The 23,167-nt window shown below is 39.7% G+C and overlaps 1 protein-coding gene across 1 annotated transcript in view; it reads left to right on the forward strand.

Annotated features, from left to right (window-relative positions):
• LOC103180487 (low-density lipoprotein receptor-related protein 1) overlaps nucleotides 1–23,167 on the forward strand; it is a 552,054-nt gene that overhangs the window by 509,335 nt on the left and 19,552 nt on the right. The window contains exons 73-82 of the mRNA XM_042336207.1: nucleotides 1,364–1,498; nucleotides 2,987–3,118; nucleotides 4,206–4,328; nucleotides 10,683–10,924; nucleotides 12,922–13,100; nucleotides 15,116–15,222; nucleotides 15,605–15,721; nucleotides 15,871–16,047; nucleotides 16,277–16,417; nucleotides 21,249–21,413. Of these exons, the coding sequence (XP_042192141.1) occupies nucleotides 1,364–1,498; nucleotides 2,987–3,118; nucleotides 4,206–4,328; nucleotides 10,683–10,924; nucleotides 12,922–13,100; nucleotides 15,116–15,222; nucleotides 15,605–15,721; nucleotides 15,871–16,047; nucleotides 16,277–16,417; nucleotides 21,249–21,413 (1,518 nt within the window). The remainder of the gene's footprint in view (nucleotides 1–1,363; nucleotides 1,499–2,986; nucleotides 3,119–4,205; nucleotides 4,329–10,682; nucleotides 10,925–12,921; nucleotides 13,101–15,115; nucleotides 15,223–15,604; nucleotides 15,722–15,870; nucleotides 16,048–16,276; nucleotides 16,418–21,248; nucleotides 21,414–23,167) is intronic.

Consider the following 23,167-nt stretch of genomic DNA (forward strand, 5'->3'; position numbering starts at 1 on the left):
GACTGACAATGAGAGAAACAAAAACAGAGAGAGGTGGGAAAACTCAGCAGGTCAGGCAGCATCTATGAAGAAAGGAAAGTGAGTCAACATTTCGGGTCCATGACCCTTCATCAGAACCTCACGAAGGGTTCTGACGAAGGGTCGTGGACCCAAAACATTGACTCACTTTCCTTCCTTCATAGATGCTGCCTGACCTGCTGAGTTTTCGCAGCTCTCTCTGTTTTTGTTTCAGATTTCAAGCATCTGCAGCATTTTGTGTTTTGACTTTGAGAGAGCTTTATTTGTTATTTAAAACTATTTAGTGCCATGTTTGTACTCTGGAACCAACATGATATGTCTGTCTTTCATTCGTGGAGATATGTAAAGCAGGAAGTCTGAATTAGAGTTCTGATTGCATTGCCAGAGATTATTGAAATGCCAGATTTCAGTGTTCTCTGCCTGTGCATCTCAGCTCAAGAGCTGAACTATAAGCCAAAGCTATCAATAACATGGCAATCATATTGCACTTCCTGCAGGCTGTACATGCACTCCATGTGCAAGAATAATGTCATTGACTTTGCAAAGTGATATCAGCTGCACTTCTTACGCAAAACACACAAGCGTACAGGAAGTCACACTAGCAATGACCTGATGACCTAGAAGTCGACCATTTCTGAGGCATTCCAGGAAGCCATTCATTTTCTTTAACATTATTAAAGAGCTGTTTGTGCGCCTGTCTCTTTAATAACATTGAAAAAATTGTCGCCTAACAGATCTTAAGTAATCAAATGGACATTTTGAGGCTCTCTTATAATGGGAGATATTGTTCAAGCCTGGCAACAAAATTTGCTGCAGGCCAGGAAACAGCCTGTACATGTTGTGCTAAACTCTGTGTGCATCATTTCTGTTAGCAATTAGAACTATATAAACTTGTTCTCAACTGCCAATGCTATTTGACATGAGTTAACATCATTTGCTAGTTATGAAAGGATTCCAGCTTAATGTATTTAACACAGCTGTGGGACATTGGGACAGAACCCATGGCATTTAGTGATAGCCTGCAGTGACATGAATTGATGTCACACAGTTGACTTATTGCTCTCCCTACTTTCATATTTAAGAAGTTCGACCACACTAACATCACTCCATTTTATCATCGACACTAAACACAGTCCCATGTGCATCACAGCCAGTCTGACATTTAGATATGTGAATTCACCAGGGTAATTATCACCCATTGCTAGTCAAAGACAAATATTTCGCAACCTGTGAAATGGACATTGCTTTAGCTTTTTTAAATAGCCTTCGCTTTGTGTATTTGCAATAGAACTTTGGCATGTTAATGCAATAATTCAGCAAGAGCTCTTGTCTATTTAACTAATAGGTAACCAAATCCACAGACCATGTGGGAAGGATGAGTTTGCTTGCAGCAATGGGAAGTGCATACCAACCGAGCTTCAATGTGACATGTTCAATGACTGTGGAGCTGATGAGTCTGATGAACAAGATTGCGTTAGAAGTAAGTCCTAATGAAAGCATTTCCTAGCCTAGGCATAATTGCTTGTGTATTTGCCGATATAAAACTGAAAGTGCAGGGTCGACACTGCTGGATATTGTCGCAGCATTCCTTCATTTCCCCTGTCTGCTGCAGCCTTGTGGGTCTCCTTGAGAGAAAGCTTGACAGTTTTATTGATGTGTTTGTGACACAGTTGCTTAGACTTGCTGGCATTTATTTCCAGTTGGGTTGGTAAAGTCCATACATATTGGTAACTCTAAGAGCAAGTTTATGAAGAACATATCCAACTCAATCGAGTTGACAACGTCTGACTTTAAAAGAAGCTGCTATTTCGCGAGGATTATAAACCAAGTGTAGTGCTTCAAATCTTAAACTTCTGACGTTCTGAACCCATTAACAGGAAGATCAGGTGATGGTTTTGCAGCTCTTTACATCTGTTTATTGGTAGTTGGCATCTTTGTACTGAACTACCTTAAATCTTGAACATTGTAATTTTAGTCCTTTTCTATGTCTGTTCTCTTTCCATCCCCTTAGCAACCAATGTCAGTTTAAAAGATCTTATTGAATACTATTTTATTCCAGATAGGATAAAGTGTCATTAGCAATTACTAATTGCTCCTTTACACAACTTCCCTAAACCCAAGCTGTATTGTAAGTTTTATGTGCCCTTTAACAGCTTATTCTAATCAATCACCTCGCAAATAAACTGCCAGCCAGTTTATACAGAGCTATAAACATCGGAAAAGTGATAGCCGAGAGTTTGTTCATGAACCTCTGTTCGTTCAGCAGAGGCAAGAATTGCAAACCTGTTAAAAAAGCAGAGCTCCATTTATTTTTAAGATGTAGATAAAAATATGTTTCAATTTTAAACTAAATTACTGTAAGTGATTAGCAGTCCCATCCATGGACACTTGATGGGTTTTGTGGATATGGATTGAATATTGTCCCACAATGCTTTTTTTTATCAGCTTTAAACTTGAAATTATTATCAGAAGGGCCAACGTTATTTAGTATTAAACAATACAATAGGTAAAGCAACATGATCTTAAAGAATTGGTTTAGTTACTGTATATAATGTAGTCACTTGTGGTTACTGAGCAGTTATGCTTTCTGAATACACTAGGATTGGAACTATGTTGGGGGAGGCTGGGCATGGTGTCAATGTCTTGTTTACATCATTACACTATTATGTGGTGGCAAGAGCGAGAGAGGAGATATGGAGATATAGAGATGGAAGATTATAAGGGAACTTTTGCTCAATTGACTTCAGGATTTAAGCAGTGTCTTGATGGTGCCCTTCCTTGGGAGACATAATGAATTGGGTGAATTCTCTAAACAGGGTAAGGATTTTAGGGACTGTCCAGGCTTAATTAACCAAATAGTCTTTCTTTTGTTCCACGATTTCTTCCGTTGTGCATCTTCCTCAGAAACAGGAACCCAAAGTTTGAGGACTGCTGTCATTTTTAAAGATCTTTCTATTTCCTTTCTCAGATTATAATGAATTTGATTGTTATGATGTGAATCCTTGTGGGATTGATGCCTATTGTAACCGGACACAATCTTCACTTTTCTGTGAATGCCAGCCTGGCTTTCAGAGAAACAAAGCCACAAAGCAGTGTGAAGGTAGCTGTCTCTTTTTTCCATGCTATTTAGCTGTTGGTGTCTGACATGAGAAGGATTCTCCTCAATTTATGCCGAAAGTTTGCATTGTTCATAATCAAAAATGATGAGGTATTGCGAGCCATGAAATTAAATCTACAATACTGTGAGGGACTAGATTCCACAGTAGATAACTGCACCTTTTCACCTTTGGGAACTGTGTTTGAATCCAGAGATGAAATAAAAATGTCTCTTCTCTCTGCTGGCTGTAAAGGTCTACAGTGAAATGAGTTCAGGCAGTTTATATCGAGTTGCTCAAGTACTGAGCACACCACAAGGCTGTTCATATCAAACTAATTGACATGGAATTAGTAGCCTACTCACAGAGGTCAACGGGCAATATGGATGGTAGGTTCACAAAACAGAAATATCATTTCAGTGAAGTTGGGTGCATCCACTGAGTTTCAGGTTCAGCCACATTCTTGGGATTGTTTAGAGAGAAAATCTGTGTGATATTTAATACATGTTTACTTGATTTGGGGAGTGTTTTATGATAACACTAAGTGGGAAAAGTGCCCAGAAGAATATAAATTGCAAAAGGATCAAATAATTTCACCGTATAAATATTTCATCGTCTGGTTCATTTTCAATGTTGATGTGTTTGATGTGTTTAAGGTACAACGGGAATTTCAGCGCTTTGGGACGTCCTCCCAACGTGAAAGGCGCTCTATAAATGGAATTCTTGTTGTTGTTGTTGTGAGAATGAATGAAATTAATGGGAAATGTGGCCATCAGTAAATGTTAGAGCAGGTAGACAGTTTGCGAGTGATATGAATTTAATGCTGCAATTCAATATCATCGCTTCCAGGGTTCCAAATGCACGTTGCCTACACATACACAGTCACTACACTTTACAGAAAGTCCTATGAAGTATTTTGACAATGTGATGAGATGCTGTATCAAATGCAAGTTTTTTTTTGTACAATTTCAAAATTGAAGTGAATCGTGCAGGAATTTTAAAAGTTCCCAGTGACAAAACAGAACTTTGTTTTAGAAATCGTACTGTACTTGGAAGTTATTTTTGAGAGAAACACCATTTTTCTGCTTCCAGACATCAACGAGTGCCTACAGTTTGGATCCTGCTCACAGTACTGCAATAACACCAAAGGGTCATACATGTGCATCTGCGGAAAGAATTACAGAAGAAGTCATAACCACAGCTGTAAAACAGAGGGTAATAAGTACAAAGTGTTTAATGATGAGTTAAAATTTGCATACTAATAGTTATCTGCTCCGCTACATCTGTAGAAGCATGAATACCCTCTAATTGACAGTTAACCGTATTAAACGTGCAGAATATCTTTTCATGAGATGTAGCGTGAACATAGGAAAAATTGAAATTATATAGGTGTGAAAATTGACTTGTAATGTGTTCATTACGAGTGGTGATAAATGCAGCCAATGAGGCCAGATGATAACTAATGATTGGCTGTAGGTCTGACCTCCAGTCACAGTGATTGGGCCCGAGTCTGAACTCGGTGACTGGTTTTCAAGAGGGTCCAAGTTTCAAAGAAGGATTGCTGCAGCATCGCTGAATCGTTAAATATAAGGGTAGGGGTGAATGTGCAGCCAGGTCAGCTAAGTGGACTCAAATTGTGCCCCACTGTGAAGGAAAATGTAATAGTTCCAATCACATCACAGTAAAGTACCACAGAAATCTACAACACAAGAGGCCATTCAATCCGGTATATTGGTGTCAATGACCTGCTTTGATTAGATCAATGGATGAATTAATATAACATGAGTATCAATGTATTGTCTGTTTATTTAGTCATATTAGAAAGAGTTTTAGTGTTTTATAAATAGAAGTATGTTCTGCATGCAGATACTGATATGGATTGAACCAGATGATTCATCAGCTCAGCAATGTGACATCACTGTGTGCTTAATTACTGATGCCCCATCTGTGGAATGGTGTGTTGTACCTAGCCCTAGGAATTGAGGTATTAAACAGAGCCTGTGAATAGTGGAGTAAAAGCAAAGGTCAAAGTCGCCTTATAATGGTTGTTTTGTTTCCTCAAGATTAAAAATTTTCATCCTGTATTTTTGCCCAATTTATCTATTTTGATCTATTTCAAGATCCTCTCATTTGTCTGCAATTCCCTTTCACGCCCTGGCACCTCCCTACCTTTCTGACCTTTTTCCCCACTCCACTACCCACTGCCTCCGCTCGGCTGGGTCTGGCCTCTTGCTTGTCCCTCGTCCCCTCTGCTTCTCTATCAGCGGCTGGGCTTTCAGCCACTTCACCCTGAAGCTTTGGAACTCTCACCCACAATCCCTCTGCCTTGCCCCTCCTCCCTCTCTTTTAGATCACAACTAAAGACTTTCCTCTTCGACCGTGCTTATGGTCACCTCCTCCTACCCCCCCCAGCTCAACGTCAGGCTCTGCCACTCTTAAGCACTCCTAGACATTGCCCCGTGTAAAAGACGCAAGTATTTAAATGCAAGTTGTTGTTGGTGTATTGCTAGTTATTATGCAGAGTCATAGAGGAGAAGATCATGTCTGGAGTTATATGAACAAAGATGGATTTTTGGTTGTTTTCCCAATTTTTGCTCACTCCTATTTTTCTGAATGTATTCATTTTTGTTGCTAGGATAGGAGTTTTCATGGATGTTAGATTCCTTTCTGTAACACATTAAAGTGCCTATTTTTCATGTTCAAGCCTAGCGTCTCTGCCAGATCAGCAAGACATAAATGAAGTTAAATTGCAACTTTTAGGGTGTAATTTATACCACTGAACTAAATGGACCATTCTGTGGAGGGCGGAGGAGGGATAGATTAGATAATATTAGGCAATTCTATGTGTTCATTGAATATGAATAGCTGTTCAGCCAAGCCTGTTTTTATTAAATTATGCCAAACCTCTGATCCCATTTCCCTTTTTTCTCCACATCACTTAATATCCTTACTTCTTGGTTCCCTCCCTTTCTTCCTCCCTCCAAACCTTTCAAACATCCCATAACATAATTAATTATACATCTATTGCCTTCTGGGGCAGTAGATTCCACATTCTTACAACCATTTTTCTGAAGACATGTATTCTAATTTTAACCAGCTCAGCTCTAATTTATCATGTCCACTTGCTTTTGACCCCTTTGCCAGAGGCAAAATTCCTTCCACTGCAGTATAATTGGGGAGAGGGGATTGTGTTCATATTTCTTGACTTGGTAGTCTTTGACACAAAGTCGATTGGCTTCTCTGTTTTGAGAATTCTCAAATTGGTATTGTGTGAAAGTTGAAGCCCGATGGGAAACAAGCTTGGTAAGTTTAGCGGAATGTTTCTGATGAGTCCAGTGTTCTGGTTTGCCTTTCCTAGCAACCTTTTTCCAGTCATTGATTACCTTCTGCGTACAGAAATATTTCCTGGTATTTGTCCTGAAATCGCCCTTTACAATTCTAAACCTATGTCCTCTTATTCTACTGCTTTGGGCTATTCGTTATGTGAGTGGTTTGTGTATATATGGCTGAGCTGAATGGTATCAACACCTGTTTATTTGACCAATGCAACCTTTTACTATTGATACTAAATTTGCTTGCAAATCTGATGGCATAAATCTAAAGTATAAAAATGAACTGATTGCAGACTGGCCTCTTAGCTCCAATCGTTCGCATTAACAATCATTAAATATAGAAACCTTGTGGAGGCTAAGACGCAGCAGTAGCAAATTACAAAGTTTACTGAGCAAGAGAAAGTTTAATTTTCAGTTACCAATTTAATTCATATATTTGAATAGTTGTTGAATCTGACTTTTAGCATGTTCAGTTATGTGTAAAATAGCTAATAATTGTAAACATAGCAAAAATATAGGATGGACATGTTTATCGCTATCTTAGTGAGGATTTCTTGTTTCATGTATAATAGGGGTTCTGTCCTGAAACCCTAACCCACCCCCCCCCCCCTCCGCCCCCACCCACCTTTCCTCTGCACATAAGAACATTAGAACATAAGAATTAGAAGCAGGAGTAGGCCATTCGGCCCCTCGAGCCTGCCCCGCCATTCAATAAGATCATGGCTGATCTATTCTGACTCTACCTACCCGCTTTATCCCCATATCCCTTAATCCCTTTATCCACAAGAAATCTATCAATCTCAGTCTTGAATATGTTCAAGGACTGAGCATCTACAGCCCTCTGGGATAGAGAATTCCATGAATTCACTACCCTCTGAGTGAAGAAGTTTTTCCTCAACTCAGTGCGAAAGGGCTTACCCCGAATTTTAAGACTCTGACCCCTGGTTATAGTTTCTCCAACCAGGGGAAAAAGTCTCCCACTATCTATTCTGTCGTGCCCCTCAATAAACCTATAGGTTTCTATAAGATCACCTCTCATTCTTCTATATTCTAGAGAATATAGGCCTAAATTGCTCAACCAATCCTCATAACTCATCCCCCTCATCCCTGGTAACGACCTAATGAATCTACCTTGTACCCCCTCCAAGGCGAGTACATCCTTTCTTAAATAAGGAGACCAAAACCGCACACAATACTCTAGGTGCGGTCTCACTAGGGCCCTATACAGTTGCAGCAAGACTTCCCTACTCTTATATTCTAACCCTTTCGTAACAAATGCCAACATACCATTAGCCTTCCTAATTGCTTGCTGTACCTGCAAACTAACGTTTTGTGACTGGTGTACAAGGACACCCAAGTCCCTCTGAAGCTAATGCTAAAAAATAATCTGCTCTTCTGTTTTTGCCACCTAAGTGGATCACTTCATACTTCCCTACATTATACTTCATCTGCCACTTATTTGCACACTCATCTTGCCTATCTATATCTCGTTACATTTTTTTAATGTCATCCTCAGTGTTTCCTCCCTCTCCTAGTTTAGTGTCATCGGCGAATTTGGATATATTAAATTCTATGTCCTCATCTAGATCGTTGATGCAGATTGTAAATAGTTGAGGCCCAAGTGGCACTCCACTAGTCACATCCCGCCAATCTGAGAAGAACCCATTTATCCCTACTCTTTGTTTTCTTCCCGTTAGCCATTCTTCAATCCATGCTAATATATTCCCCTTAATTCCACGGGCCCTAATCTTGTGGATCAACCCTCATGACTTCCCTTTTGTAAAACCATGTTGACTCTGTCTAATCATATTGTGATCCTCTAAGTATCGCACTACGACATTAAGCATTCTAGAATTTTCCCTACCACCGATGTCAGACTAACTGATCTATAATTCCCCATCTTTTCTCTCCCACCCTTCTTAAATAGTGATGTGACGTTTGCGATCTTCCAATCAATGGAACTCTTCCAGAATCCAAAGAATTTTGGAAGATCAGTCACAAGGCCTCCACTATCTCATGAGCTACCAGAAAGCTACCTCTTTCTGCACAGACAGAAAAAATAATGATAGCAGGAGTAAGTCACAAACGACATCCTCTCTATCTGTGACCAGGGCTCCCTCTGCCTCCTTGTCCTCCTGGACCTCTCCGCGGTGTTCCAACACAGTCGATCACGCCATCCTCCTCCACCGCCTTTCCTCCGTCATCCACCTCAGTGGGACCGCATTCGCCGGGTTTGAGTCCCACCTTACAAACCGCCAGCAGTACATCTGCACAAACGGCTTCTCCTCCCGCTCTCACCTGGTCACCTATGGGGTACCCCAAGGATCCATCCTTGGCCCCCTACTCTTTCTGATCTACATGCTCCCTCTTGGGGATGTCATCCGCAGACATGGGGTAGATTTCCACATATATCCAGACGACACCCAACTCTATTTTTCCACCTCTCTTTACGACCCCCAGTCCCCTGATGCTCTGTCAGTCTGCCTGTCAGACATCAGAGGCTGGATGAGCGCAAACTTCCTTCAGCTGAACGTTGGCAAGATGGAAGCCATACTCTTTGGCTCTCGTCAATGTCTAAAATCTCATGGTTTCTCACCTCCTCCACCTACTCGACCTTCCCTTAAAACTCTCCGAACCCGCATGCAACCTAGGTGTCAGGTTCGACCCCCAATCATCCTTCCTCCTCCACATCCGGTCCCTCACCAGCACCGCTTTCTTCCACTCCGACACATCGCCCGTCTCTGCCAATAACTCTCTCCGAAAACCACTGAAACCCTGGTCCATGCCTTGTCACCTCTCAGCTGGACTATTCTAATGCCTGCCTCACTGGCCTCCCCTCCACTACCATCCACAAAATCCAGATTATTCAAAACTCTGCCGCCCGCATTCTCACCCGCACCAAACTCCACTCCCTGATTACTCCAGCCCTTGTCAGACTGCACTGGCTGCCTGTCCCAGAGAAGATTGACTTCAAGGTCCTCACCCTTGTCTTCAAATCCCTCCACTTCTCTGTACCCCCCTACCTCTCTTACCTCCTCTCTCCTCAAAACAGTGCCCGTTGCCTTCGTTCCTCTGGGTCTGGCCTCCTCCTTGTCCCCCGAGTCTTCCGCTCCACCCTCGGCGGCTGTGCCTTCAGCCACTAGGCCCCGAGGCTCTGGAACTCCCTTTCCCACTCCCTTCGCCTTGCTCCCTCTCTTCCTATTTTCAGGTCTCGGCTGAAGACCTTTCTTTTCTACTGCGCCTTTGGTCACCTACCTCCCCCTCCCCCTGGCTCGGCCCCAGGATCCGTTACTGTGAAGCGCTTTGAGACGCCGTCCGGCCTGGAGGGCACCAAGTTGTTGTTGTTGTAGAGAACATAGCAGCCCCTGTTTAACAACAGACCTCAGTATTATGCGAACTTCTGAAATCTGCTAAATTTATTTTATTCCCCTCTTCTCTCCTTCCCCTTCCCCAGATTTACGTAGATTACAGGACAGGTTGGGCACACATGGGAACAATGGTGCCACAGTGTGTTTAACACTATAAGACTGTGTCCCCCTTTCCATTGTTGCCAGCACCTGTCTCGCCGCCTGGAGCATCATTGATTAGGCTGCCCCCGTTTTACTTCTTCAAAGTGTGCCCACACTACAATAAACTGAACCAGGCATTAATATGTGAAACCCCCAAGTGCCACATGCTTTTAGGTTGGATTTATTATTGCAGAACCCCCTCCACAGAGAAACAGTTCAGCAATACCCTCTTGGTGCTGTGGATTCAATCCACTGTGTTTGCACTGTGAGGTGAGACACACACTTCACAAACTCAGCCTTCCCAGTCGTTTCCAAGTCACACCTGCATTTTCTGGCCTTAAACATTCCCAACTGTGTAGGAAATCATACCAAGAAGAGGCTGGGCCAATGCCAAACAGCGCATATTTTGCATTAACAGCTTCTAATCTCTACTGGGTAGTAAATTGTTCTAAAAATCTACTTCGATCATTCAGTGAAAATATCATTCATCAAGACCATCACTGTTTCTAAATTACCTGGAGTGGGAGCTGCTGTGAAAAGCTGACATAGTTTGTTCAGATATAATATTAATTTACTTGCTCAGCTTCATTTTCTTTGTATTTGTTGGTATCATTTTGCACTTTGTTTTCTTGTATTAGATTTGATCTGGATACTGTATTTCACGAATGCATTGAGAATGTATCACATTGTTAAATCTTGTCTGATGTTTCCTTGTAATCTTCATTCAGGTTCAGAACATCAAGTGCTCTACATTACGACTGGGAATGAAATCCGAAGTATATACCCGTTTGACCCCAACACAGCCTATGAGCAAGTGTTTCAAGGAGATGAGACTGTCAGGATTAGTATGATGGATGTCTACATTAAAGGCAGAAAGATCTTCTGGACAAACTGGCACACAGGGAAAATCTCCTACCTAGACATTGCGGACAAACGGAAGAGACAGACAAGTGATGCTGCTGATCTCAATGTAATTTCAAGAGAACACTATTTGAGTGCATTAAATCAGAAATAATGACATTTCAATAGCGACCACATTAATAATCTCATTTGGAATTGATTTCTGTAATCTTCAATTAATATTTGCCAATCACTTACCTTTCTGTACATCTTTTCCATTTCTGCCTGTCTCGCTGTGGTTTCGGTTTTCCCAACACTGATGTGATTCTGGATCTACTGGCTGAAGCGAGGGCTGCTTTGCTCCCTGGAAATGGAATCCTCTGTGGATTTTATTCCCAATAAAGCGACATGAGAAACAACCTTGGATTGGACATTTTGTGCATCCAGAACTGTTTGTGGGACACTGCTGTGTGCAATTGGCTGCTGCATTTCTCCCACAAAATATACATTCTCTACACTATCCTGTGAAGCACTTTGAGACACCTCAAAGTTGTGATAAGGTGCTATATCAAATGCAAGGATATTTATTATTATATATTATTATGTATTTCTTAGTGCACATGAAGAAAACAGAAATTGTGTGTCTTTTAAATTTTCCAAAATATATCATTCTGTATTATCTGTTTCTAGCAATTAATACAGCATTTTTCATGCATTTATTAATTGTGACTAAAACAAGGCTGTGCTTTTTCTCCCCACAATTATTGACTATAATTTAACTTGTAATTGTGATTTGTTTCCTGACCTATAACCAGCTAGGATCTGAGATTTTTTTTGTAAAGTAATTTTTCTGGTTTATTAACATTGACATACATTAAATAAATGTAGATAAATCCTATTGTACCACTGCACAGAAAGGGAGCATAAGGGTGAACGGGTGAACGGTTGAGTCTAGATGGCTCCCATTCTCTTTAACACACTTGGTATGACCGATGCACAGCAAAGATAAAACCAGATGTAACACAACATGGCAAAATTCCTTTGAAACTGTGGGCCATTTTGTCTGGGGATGCAACTTGCTTCATTGCAGCCAGGTAGAGAATTCATACTGGCTACAGAGAGTCAGATCGTAATCCAAATCTGTTGGAAAACGAATTTGCATTGTGGATGTGTTGAATTCTCCACCATGTGTTTGTCATGCAGTCATGCACAGCAAATCCATGACTGTTTGTGGGACACTGCTGTGTGCAATTGGCTGCCGCATTTCGCCCACAAAATATAGTCAATTCACTTTACAGTATATTGTGTGAAGCACTTTGAGACGTCTGGAAGATGTGTAAGGCGTAGATCAAATGCTAAGATTGTTATTATTATTTTATTATCTGGGCATGTTTAGAAGCCAAAATATTTAAACCCCCTTCAAATCAGTATCCCACTCACATGATCTACTCCATTTATATTCTGCACTTCGAAGCATGCTAGACAGATCTTAAAGAACTTGCATTCTTATAGCACCTTATTATGTTAAAACATTTCGAAGTGCTTCATGAGTAATTACTTGAGAAGTCAGTATTTGGTTTTGTAGGCAAAGCAGCCACAAGCAATCATGAGGTGAATCATCAATTATTTTGGTAGATCTTTAGCCAGAAAACCAGGAGAAACTTCCTTCTTTTTTCAAATATTGTCCTGGGATCTTTGATGTGCACCTGAAGATTGGGCAGGCTGGACCTTAATTAATGAATATGAATATAACATACTCGTGAAAATATTAACAAGCTATAAAATTACTCTGCTGAGAGATAACAAGTTATAAACAATTCATCTTTACTCACCTTCTTGTGTGGATTCATATATGAGTCCATTAACAAGCAATGAGCTTCCCAGCTATTTAGCAACATGTGAAAAAGTCCAAAACAGCCATACTTTATGGTATGGTTTCTAAACTATCTTACATTCATCAACAGCAGTGGTAAAAGAATACCTTTACAAAAGCCAGTGAATAAATTCGCTCCCGAGAGCTAACACAACCATTTGACATTTGTGTCCTGGAAAAGCAATGTGGTGGAAACGTGGATAATTGTGACTTATGATGGCAAACTTCAAAACTTATCTTTTTCTCTGCTTCAGATTCCTGGCTCCCACGCACCACAGGGCATCGCAGTTGACTGGGTTACTGAAAATATCTATTGGACCGATTCTTTCAGAAATGTCATTTATGTGGCTCAGATCAATGGGCAGAAATACAAAAGACTTGTGTCTGGAATGATGGACAAGCCTTCTGCGATTGTTGTTGATCCCAACAGAGGGTATGGTGCTTTATTTTGTATTTCTGTGGTAAGAAATGCAATCATTAGCAGATTGTCTTGCATACAAGGGGAAGTGGAGTCCTGTAGTGTATTGATTAGAGAACTCACCTCACAAGTGAGAGAACCTGGGTTCGATTTCTGATCAGGGTGAAAACTTTGGCAAGTTTCCTTGCTCCACACACCTCTGTCTACCTAGCAGTAAATAGGAACCTAGTTTTTAGTTTATTGGCAGATCACTTTCCAGATTAATAATTCATCTAAAAAATAAATGTATAATAATAATAATTTGGTTACTCAATCGACAAATGTTTATGGGACACTGGGCCAATGGGATACTCAATTGGCTGCTGCATTTCACCCACAAAATATACAGTTTGCAATATTTTCTGCGAAGCATTTTGAGATGTCTCAACAACGTGATAAGGCGCTATATCAAATGCAAGGATTATTATATTATGATTATATTGCATGTGAAGCATACATTAAGGAAGATAGCTTTGCAATCCAATGCTTTCTATATTCAATAACAAGTAAGTAATCTTACTGTAGAAATATCAGTTCACAGACATAGTAATTACAGCCTTTGCAATTTCTGGCAACTTTACCAGGCTGATTCCACTTACCGAGAGATATCAGTGCTGAGGGCAGCGCTGTATTTAACTGCATTCATAAACCTGAGAGTTCACATACACTTTGCAATATTCAGTTACAACTAAAACACAAGAGTTGCATATATATTATTTAAATGCTAACACACTTGGATGAGACATTAACTGATGATCTGGAATGATAGAACCTAAGAGTACGATTAGCTGAATGAATTCAAAACCCGTTATGGAAATGAGCAAGTAAAACTAATTAGAATAGCTGTCAATGTTGCCAGACTAAACAAGATAGTAACAGAGCACATTCTGTGGAGTCCTGTAGCTCAGTGGTTAGAGCACTCGCTTTGCAAGTGAGAGACCTGAGTTCAATTCCAGGCAGAGGGCGAAACCTTGGGCAAGTTTCCTTACTCCACACAGAGCCTAATAATAATCCCTCCAAAACCAAAAACAATAATAAATTGGTCATTTTCAATCTACGACTGTTTGTGGGACATTGCTGTGCGCAATTGGCTGCCGCGTTCGCCCACAAATATACAGTCAATTCACTTTACAGTGTGTTCTGTAAAGCGCTTTGGGACGTCCTCCCAACGTGAAAAGCGCTATATCAAATGCAAGGATTATTATTATTATTATTCTGCAAACTTTTAAAGGTGTATCATACTTAAGTTACTTTTGAAAGGTTATAGTCCTTGTGAAAAATGTTCAATGTTTAAGGATATCAATGTGTTTCAAATAGGCCGCCTGCATGGCAAAGCTTTGTTTATATTTACTTACAAGCATTAGTAGTACACAATAGTACTCCTTTACAGTGAGCACAAAACTCTGTACCCCCATCACACCAGTCTTTGCCAGGCTCCACTTGCTCCCAATTACCGAAAGGATCGATTTCAAGATCCGCTCACTCATTTTCAAACCCTTCATACCCTCACACCTATCCAATTTGCTTACCTCCCACTCCAACACCCATTGCCTCCGCTAGGCTGATTCCTGCCTCCTGTTAGTTCCTCGGCCCCTCCACTCCACTATCGGTGGCCATGCCTTTAGCCACTATGCCCCAAAACTCTGGAACTCTCTCCCTCAATCCCTCTGGCTTGCCCCCTGGCTCCCCACTTTCAAATCCCATTTAAAGACCTTCCTTTTTGATTGTGCTTACAGTCACCTCCACCCCCCCACTCCGCCTGGCTTCGGGTCAGACTCTGCCACTGTCAAGCACTTCAGGACGCTACCCCGAGAGTGAAGGGTGCTATATAAATGCAGGTTGTTGTTGTTGTATTCCACTACATTACTCCTTCATAGTGAGTGGTACACTACAGTACTCTGTTAGAGTGTTCGTTCAAACTGTCAAATAGTTTTATTCTGTTTAGTTTTAAGCATCTCATTTTCACAGACATTTGTTTCTAATGCTTACAGAATGATGTACTGGACAGATTATGGTAAGCAGCCCAAGATCGAACAGGCTGCCATGGACGGTACTTTGAGAAGAATTCTCATACATAAGGACCTGCAGTGGCCTACCGGTACTACAGTTTACCTGAAATGCTGGATTGCAACAAATTTGCTATACATTGCAATGGGACAAAATTAAGCATTTTGGGGGATTAAAAAAAATCTATTATTTGTGCTAAATGACAGTCAAGTGCACTTCTGACATTAAAGGGCAGTTAGGTGGATGTGACCAGTCGACATTGTAAATATTCTCAGTTCACTTTTGTTTTCGATCCAGATGTTAATTGACACCATCGGTGCCATATATGACACACATGGTGCATCACAATTTACACCCCGCAATTTCTAAATGTAAGATCAAACGGCATAACTGATTAAAGCTAAATAAAACTATGAAACATTTATCTCTCAGTCACGAGGTTTGAAATGTTGAGTTTGTTATTTCTTCTTCAGGACTGGCTCTTGATCATTTCATCCAACGCTTATTTTGGGCAGATGCCAAGCTTTCAATTGTAGGCAGTATTCGCTTTGATGGCAGTGATCCTGTCGTGGTTGCCAGTATCAAACAAGGTAGGGCAGTTTTCAGCCTATGAAGATTTATTTTGATTTCTGAAGAGATTGAGGAATAAAACGCAAGTAATGATTCATTTCTTTAGATATTGCCTTTTCACCTTTTCCGTTACAAACGATCTAAGACAACATTTTTTTGGGGTTCTAAGGTCTCCTGAATCCATTTAGCATTGACGTGTTCGAAGATTACATCTACGGAGTGACACACACCAATAGCCGTGTTTTCAAAGTGCACAAGTTTGGTCGTGATCATCTTGAATACCTGGTTTCAGGTCTCAATGACGCCTCAGCTACAGTAATATCACATCAATACAAACAGCAAGAGAGTAAGTAGCAACACTTACAGGCTATAGCAATTTCACTTAGCCAGAATTTGCGATTTTAGTTTTTGAATATGTCTTTGTTTTTCATTTTTATTGCATCCTATTACGGAGGTAATTGAAAATCTCAATGTACCCTTTTGTGAAACGTAGCGGTGAGAAAATAAGAATGCATTAAAATGCTTTGAACTTCATACACTGCAAATAATAGATTTTTAAAATTATTTTCCTGTAGTACCAAACCCTTGCAGCAAAAGGAACTGCGAGGGGCTTTGTCTGCTGAATCCTACCGGTGTTACATGCTTGTGTCCAGATGGGAAAAACATGATTAATGGAACGTGCATTGATGTGGATTCTCCCACTGCACTGCCGTATGGTGAGTACCGCTGTGCTTCCAGGCATTTATCAGAGATTTTAGCCAAAAATAACGTTTTAAGAAGTACGCTGCTTGAAACCTTTGGCTCTGAAAATGCTAATCAATAATATTACGAAAATCTACAAAATGTGTTACTTGATGTCACAGTGGGATAGCAAGACTTTGGTGTAGGTCAAAGCACCCTCTAGCCTATATACAATACTGTGGTGTTTTTAAGAAACACAATTTTGTAATTTGTTTGATTTATAAGATCGTAATATAACTCACTGAAGCAAATGATTCCAACACAAAAGCATCACGTGTGAGTGACATAATCACGATTAAGCAAAATTCGATACTTAACACATAATTAAGGGATCTAAAACCCTAAATCCAACACACTTTATGCTCTTGAACCCCTGACCCATTCAACTCAGCCACCCAGCCAATCCTAACAATAAGTAACATCACCTTAAGAGGTAAGACTTACATTTTTTTTAGAATGATCAGTTTGTGGGTTGATCACATTTGCTGATGTAGAATCTATATCAGAAAATTATATTTCTCACCAATATTACATTCTATCAAATTCTTGTGACTTAACCCATTTTTCTAAAGTATTTAGAACAATTGTTCTACTCAGAGGCATTTTAGAAACCTATGAACACCAGAGCTGCCTGAAATGATCCCTTAAATTTTCTCCAGGTCACAGCTATCTGAAATTCTAACAATCTCCACTATATTTTATTTCCTGTTATTTAGCTGATACATTATGTAATGTGTTATACCTTCCTTTATCCCAAGATTTTTTTTAACTACAAATCCCTAGTGAGGTATCATGTTAAATATCTGATAAAAGCTAAGATATATAACATCCACCACATCACAGAATTCACTCATTTTGTATATTCAAAAAATTTCACTGCATTTGATCTATCTTTCACAAACCAGAGTTGGTTCAGAATTATTTTATTAAGTCTTGTTAAATGGGGTTGAATTCCCTTATAATATACTCAATTGCTTATCGTTGTTTAAAAAAAATCTAATGGTAGCAGGTCTGCAGTCCCCATGAGAACGCTTCTGATTTTTTAAAAAAAATACAAACATATTCTACTGTCATTTTGATTTAGCTAGTGTTATTCCTGATTGAATAAACTGTTGAAAAATTCCAACCCTAGCTTTCCCTAATTCTGCTGTTATTTCTTCCAATATTTTTTGACATGTTCTATCGTGTCTTGCCTCTACATACCAGTTTGCTTTTGAAATGTGTACTTCATTACTAATTGCAAGTTCCTCTATGCACTAGAATACAGTTCCTTCCACTCCAACTATGGGATTGAGATACAGCCACTTGCTATCCCAAAAGTACATACATTTACATCATATTTCAGGACTCTCACTACAATATTTTACTCTGGTTATTTTCAAGTACACTACTTGCTTGTTAAGACTTCATTTGTTGAATCTACCTCCTTACTTCTGTGCCATTAACTCACGTGAAGGGAGCTACATAAATGCGAGTTGTTGTTTATTCATCTGATTTGCATCTTTATTGGGCTTTTGATTTAATTTTACATTTTAAAAAAATATTTATTGCTGTTTATATCCTTCAGAGCAGTTTAAATTTAATAGATGAATCCATAACTTTAAAGGCACCTTTTTCAAACATGTAATATTCATTTTGCTATCTTTTCCTCCAATCTGTGAGACGCTATTTAGCTGAATGACATTATAATTGTTGTTGATGTAGCATGAATTCCTTAAAATTACCGATAAATTGGTTTCTGATTGTTTGTTGCTTAGTTAAATATGAACAAAGATTGCCGATTTGTGGAGTTTAAATTGCTAAAATAAACCTGAAATGCATTCAAAGATCTTTCAGTTTTAGTTCTAAATTGGGTCAATGTTAGATTAATATTTATGACTCCAGTGGATCTAACTTGCAGTACTTCGTACTAAGCATTCTTAGAACTTCCACTGACCTGTAAAAACCCTTCTCCGGAAGAAGAGAAGAGTTTCCATGTATTTCCAATTTCTGGCAGGATTCCTCCTCTGCACAACTCGGATTTCTTACTACCAACAATAACAACCGCAAATTGCATTTATATAGCGTTTCTCGTGTCAGGAGGACGTCCCAAGTGAAGGGTTTGCATCCAAGATAGGGGTCACAATCAAGAGGGGTGGAGGACAAGGGAGAATGGAAGTGAGAGGATGACCGAAGGCACGGTCAAAGAGGAAGGTCTTAAGACGGACCCTGAAGGAGTCAAGGGAGGGGGCGAGGCACAGGGGTCCGTGATGAAATTCCAGAGAGTGGGGGCAGAAAGGCTGAAGGTCTGACCACCAATGGTGGAGTGGGCAGGCAGGTTAACATTCAGCAGGCCAGTACCCGCTGATCAGAGGGAACGAGAGAAAGATATGTGAATGCGCATGCACACACCCACACAATGGCTATCTTTTCTAAGTAAGGTGTGAAAACTCATTGTACATAGTATAATGAAGGTGATCATTAATTTTAATAGTGCAGATCTATTAATCCACCCTTGTAGATTTAAATCCTAGCCTCAAATTACAATATCAAGTTTCAGCATATAATGAGATAGCTATTCATCGAAAGCCACTCAAATCAGATTCTGGGGATCATACTACACACAAATAGACAGCAGGAAGTATGCTGATGTGCCTTCAATCAGGTACATCCGTGAGCAGAGAAACTAAGAAGATGTTATCAACTTTACTGTTATTAATGGCTGTTTTTTAATGCATGAGATAAGATGAGCATCATACATTTTCATCAATCTTCATGAGATTAAGTTAAACCCCTGCCGTGAATGTTTTTCATCAAATTAAAATTACAAATATCATGAAGAAGCAGTGTGGGTATCGGTCAGTGTTAAAATGAACAGGGAAATATCCTGTGTGATGCTTTAATCCTCAGCAGTACAATGTTATGAAAAATGGAAGCAAATGTCTCACTTGTTTAAAACCCAACTTTCAACAAAAATGCTATTTTGGAAAATAATGTTACGCTGATTATTATTGGCAATCATGTGATAGATTCAATAACACATTCAGTTATTTGGGAACCGTGGTAACTTTCATCCAAGGGATACTATTCCATTCCTATTAACAATAAAACTAGCACGTTATGACAATTAAACTCAAGAGCACTTCATTGGGATTCATGTGGTACAAAGGACTTTAGTTCAAATCACGCTGTTGGATTACGGAATCCGTTGGCTATCACACGAACAGTTGGCAGAAATATAATGAAGCGTAAAACTTAGTGTGCTTCAAGGACAGACACAAAAAATATCTGGGTTGGAATGACATTGATAAAGTATTCGAACTTTACTTTCATGATTTATGATATCATCTCAACTCCATAATGTGTCACTGCCATGTAACGCACTTCAGTTTATGTGTCACTTCCATATTTATCTCACACCAGGGCAAATACAAATTGTATTTCTGAAGGTGTACTATTACAATGTCAAAATGATATCTCACACCAATTTCAGCTGAATTTCTTGGGCTGCATAATACGAGTGTGGTTAAATAAAGGTAAAGTTGTAATTCTCAAAATAATAATAATAATTCTTCCATTTGATATAGCACCTTATCACATCGTTGAAAGCGCTTCATAGAATATACTGTAAAGTGAATTGACTGTATATTCTGTGGGCGAAACAAAAACAGTCGTGCATTGAGTGATCAAATGTTATTATCTTTTTGAAGGGATTATTATTCCCCAAAAAGCGATCTGGCAATTGAATAACAACTGAGTTGATACTTACTGCTGGGTAAACAGAGGCATCTGAAGTAAAGAAATCATAATTGTAACAATTATATTTATTTGTGAGACATATTTAGATCATCACTGCAATCATCCCATCTGATGTATCCTTTCTGCCTGACTGGCTGAGATATTTGTCAGATTACATGGTTGCAAAGATACATACTGTATTTTTTTGGAGCTTTCATTTTCCAAAGAAAATGGCAAAAATAAGGCGTGTAGAGTAAAAAGTCTGTGAGAGATGTTGGATGTAGATAGTGCATCCAACAACATTTTGCAAAAAAATAATAAAATTGGTTGCTGCAATCCACGACTGTTTGTGGGGCACTGCTGTGTGCAATTGGCTGCCACGCCTCACCCACAAATATACAGTAAATTCACTTTACAGTATATTTTGTGAAGCGTTTTGAGACGTCTGGAAGATGTGAAAAGCACTACATCAAATGGTAGGATTATTATTATAGTCTCCATTTATCACATGAAGGCCTTGCAACAAAAAAATCCCTGATGAACTAAATCATTCATTCTCTTCAACAAAACTGCTGACCCTTGGATCAATAGCAGTACAATTCATCCACAATGATTGCAACTGTTCCTTTATGTAGGAAAAGACCATTGTAGAATCAGTAGCCCTTTTCTTTTACAAAAGTCCGCTAACAAAAAATGATATCGCTTCAAGATATTTATACAATATACCCCACATAAGTCGTATCAGTTGGGATCATACATTTAATATGACTTATGCAAAGCATGAGTTATGCCAAACTTGCATGGAATGTAAACTCTTGAACGGGACTTGGGAGATATACGACTTAGGCAATCATATGATTTATATATAGATCAGACTTGTGCAAATTTTTACTATACTTCTAAATTGGGATTAAGCCTTTATAAAAGTGCAGACAAAAATATTTAGAACCTTCCACGCTGAGGAGAATCAAGGAATGCACCACCATGAGTTCCTCACAGGAAAAGAACATCACTCTGCTTGCAATAAAATCCTTCATGCGCGATGATAAATACAGAAGATGTAATCTTGGTACCTCTTTGTCTCTCCAGGCAGTACCTGTGACCTTGTGTGTCTAAATGGTGGGACTTGTTTTGTGAATGAGCAAGACCAATCGAAATGCAAATGCCAGCCTCGGTATGCAGGAGACCAATGCCAAATCGACCAGTGCAAAGATTATTGTCAGAATGGAGGGATCTGTTCAGCATCACCATTAGGTACAGCAACACTTTGGCAATTAATGTTGGATGAATACTTTATCAAATATTGTATCTGAACGTGCATGATTATGTTTCGCTGGATAAATGCAATTACGTGCGCCACATAATATTATATTAGATATAATGGTGAATACTGCAAGTTAACAGTATAAATAGGATTTGCTAACCGCTTGATTAAGAATAAGTGTATTGTGGCCACCTTAGATTATTGGGAGACATGAACCCTTATTATGTGTCTTTTAATATCATGGTCAAATATGTATTACTTTTGTGGGTCAACCTGTTGTATGTGACGTACGTGCAGTTTACTGGAAGGAGTTGCTACTTACATTCCTCATTAAGGAATCTAGCTTGCAATCACTGTGTGCCAAACCCCAGCGAGTACATGTCAGTTTACAGCCTAAACTGATCAGCCACCTGAATGGCAAATCTTTCACTGATCGCTGTTCTGATGTCAATCAGAAACAACAAAAGACAAAATAATGTAAACCGCAAAATACACTTGTTAAATGATAAAGATGAGCTGCACCTATGGTCTCCTGGGTAAAAAGCATTATCTAGTGCTAGATTCCAGAAACTCATAGTTCCAGTATATGCTGTTAGAAAGATTTCAGCTAAGTCAGTGCATCTCAGATGGGTCAGTGGTTGAGGTATGAGGCGGGAACATTTTCTTTTGGGTGGTGGAGGGGGTAATTATCTCACTCTTGCGAGCTGCCTGGGATACCCTATTGGAAAGTGCACGTGTGAGCGGATATGGGATGTGAAATGTAAACTAAGTGTATTGCTCCATGAATAGCCAGCCGACACTGTCTGTCATGGCTAACCCATGAAGAATGGACAGTTGGATGACTTCCTTACCCAGCAAAAGTTTGTGGGTTCGGGTGGAGGGGAGGGGGTGGGGGTGGGGGTGCTCGGTGGGAAAGCAATGAGGAAAGGGTTGAAAAGAATGATCGAATAATGAAGAGACTGTTTTTTTGAGACTGACAAAAACTGCTTGTGAGGAACATCAAGTGAGACCAGGCTCAGCTGTGGTGCCTACGGTCAAATAACACTCACTGTCTTGGCTGGTAGGTGATACTTGCCACTTAGGCTGGGTATACTGGCGAGAGAGGCTGGTGCTTAGTGCTTCTGCAACCACAACCCCCAGAGCACCTTCAGCAGAGATCAAGGGCTGAACCTGAAGGAAAGGAAAAGGAGAAAATTCAATTTCCAAAATTTAAAAATGTTTCACACCGACATTGTTTTGCACATATGCAAATATGACTTGCTTTCTGTCTCTCTGAAGTACAGACATCAACATTACTAATGAGGGTTCAGTGGTGTTTCCCTAAGTGTCCAGAATGCAGAAGTCATCCTGCAATCACTAATTGTTGGTCAATAATTCACAGCGCACATTATAAATATTTAAATGCTGTTTTTTGTTGCTACGTTTTGTGCTGATATATTTACCCTTAACAGTAAAGATGGGCTGCTTTAATAATCCATTTTAAATTATCAATAACATTCAATGACAAACAGCCTTGGCCTGTGAGCAGCAGAAATTGACTTTTACAGCTGAGATAACTCTCTGTCCAGACACTTGGGATGTCCTCTCGACGTGAAATTGTAATTTTTTTGTTGTTGTTGAGATTCTTTTTGCCCACATTTAGCCAGTGTTTGTCAACTGATATCACTTTTCTGGAAATTCAAGTGTCGGCCTAAATCCCTTGGGATGGCACCCTGACGTGAAAGGCTCTTTACAAATATAATGT

Source organism: Callorhinchus milii, unplaced genomic scaffold (assembly GCF_018977255.1).
Source record: "Callorhinchus milii isolate IMCB2004 unplaced genomic scaffold, IMCB_Cmil_1.0 Scaffold6, whole genome shotgun sequence".
Classification (NCBI taxonomy): Eukaryota; Metazoa; Chordata; class Chondrichthyes; order Chimaeriformes; family Callorhinchidae; genus Callorhinchus; species Callorhinchus milii.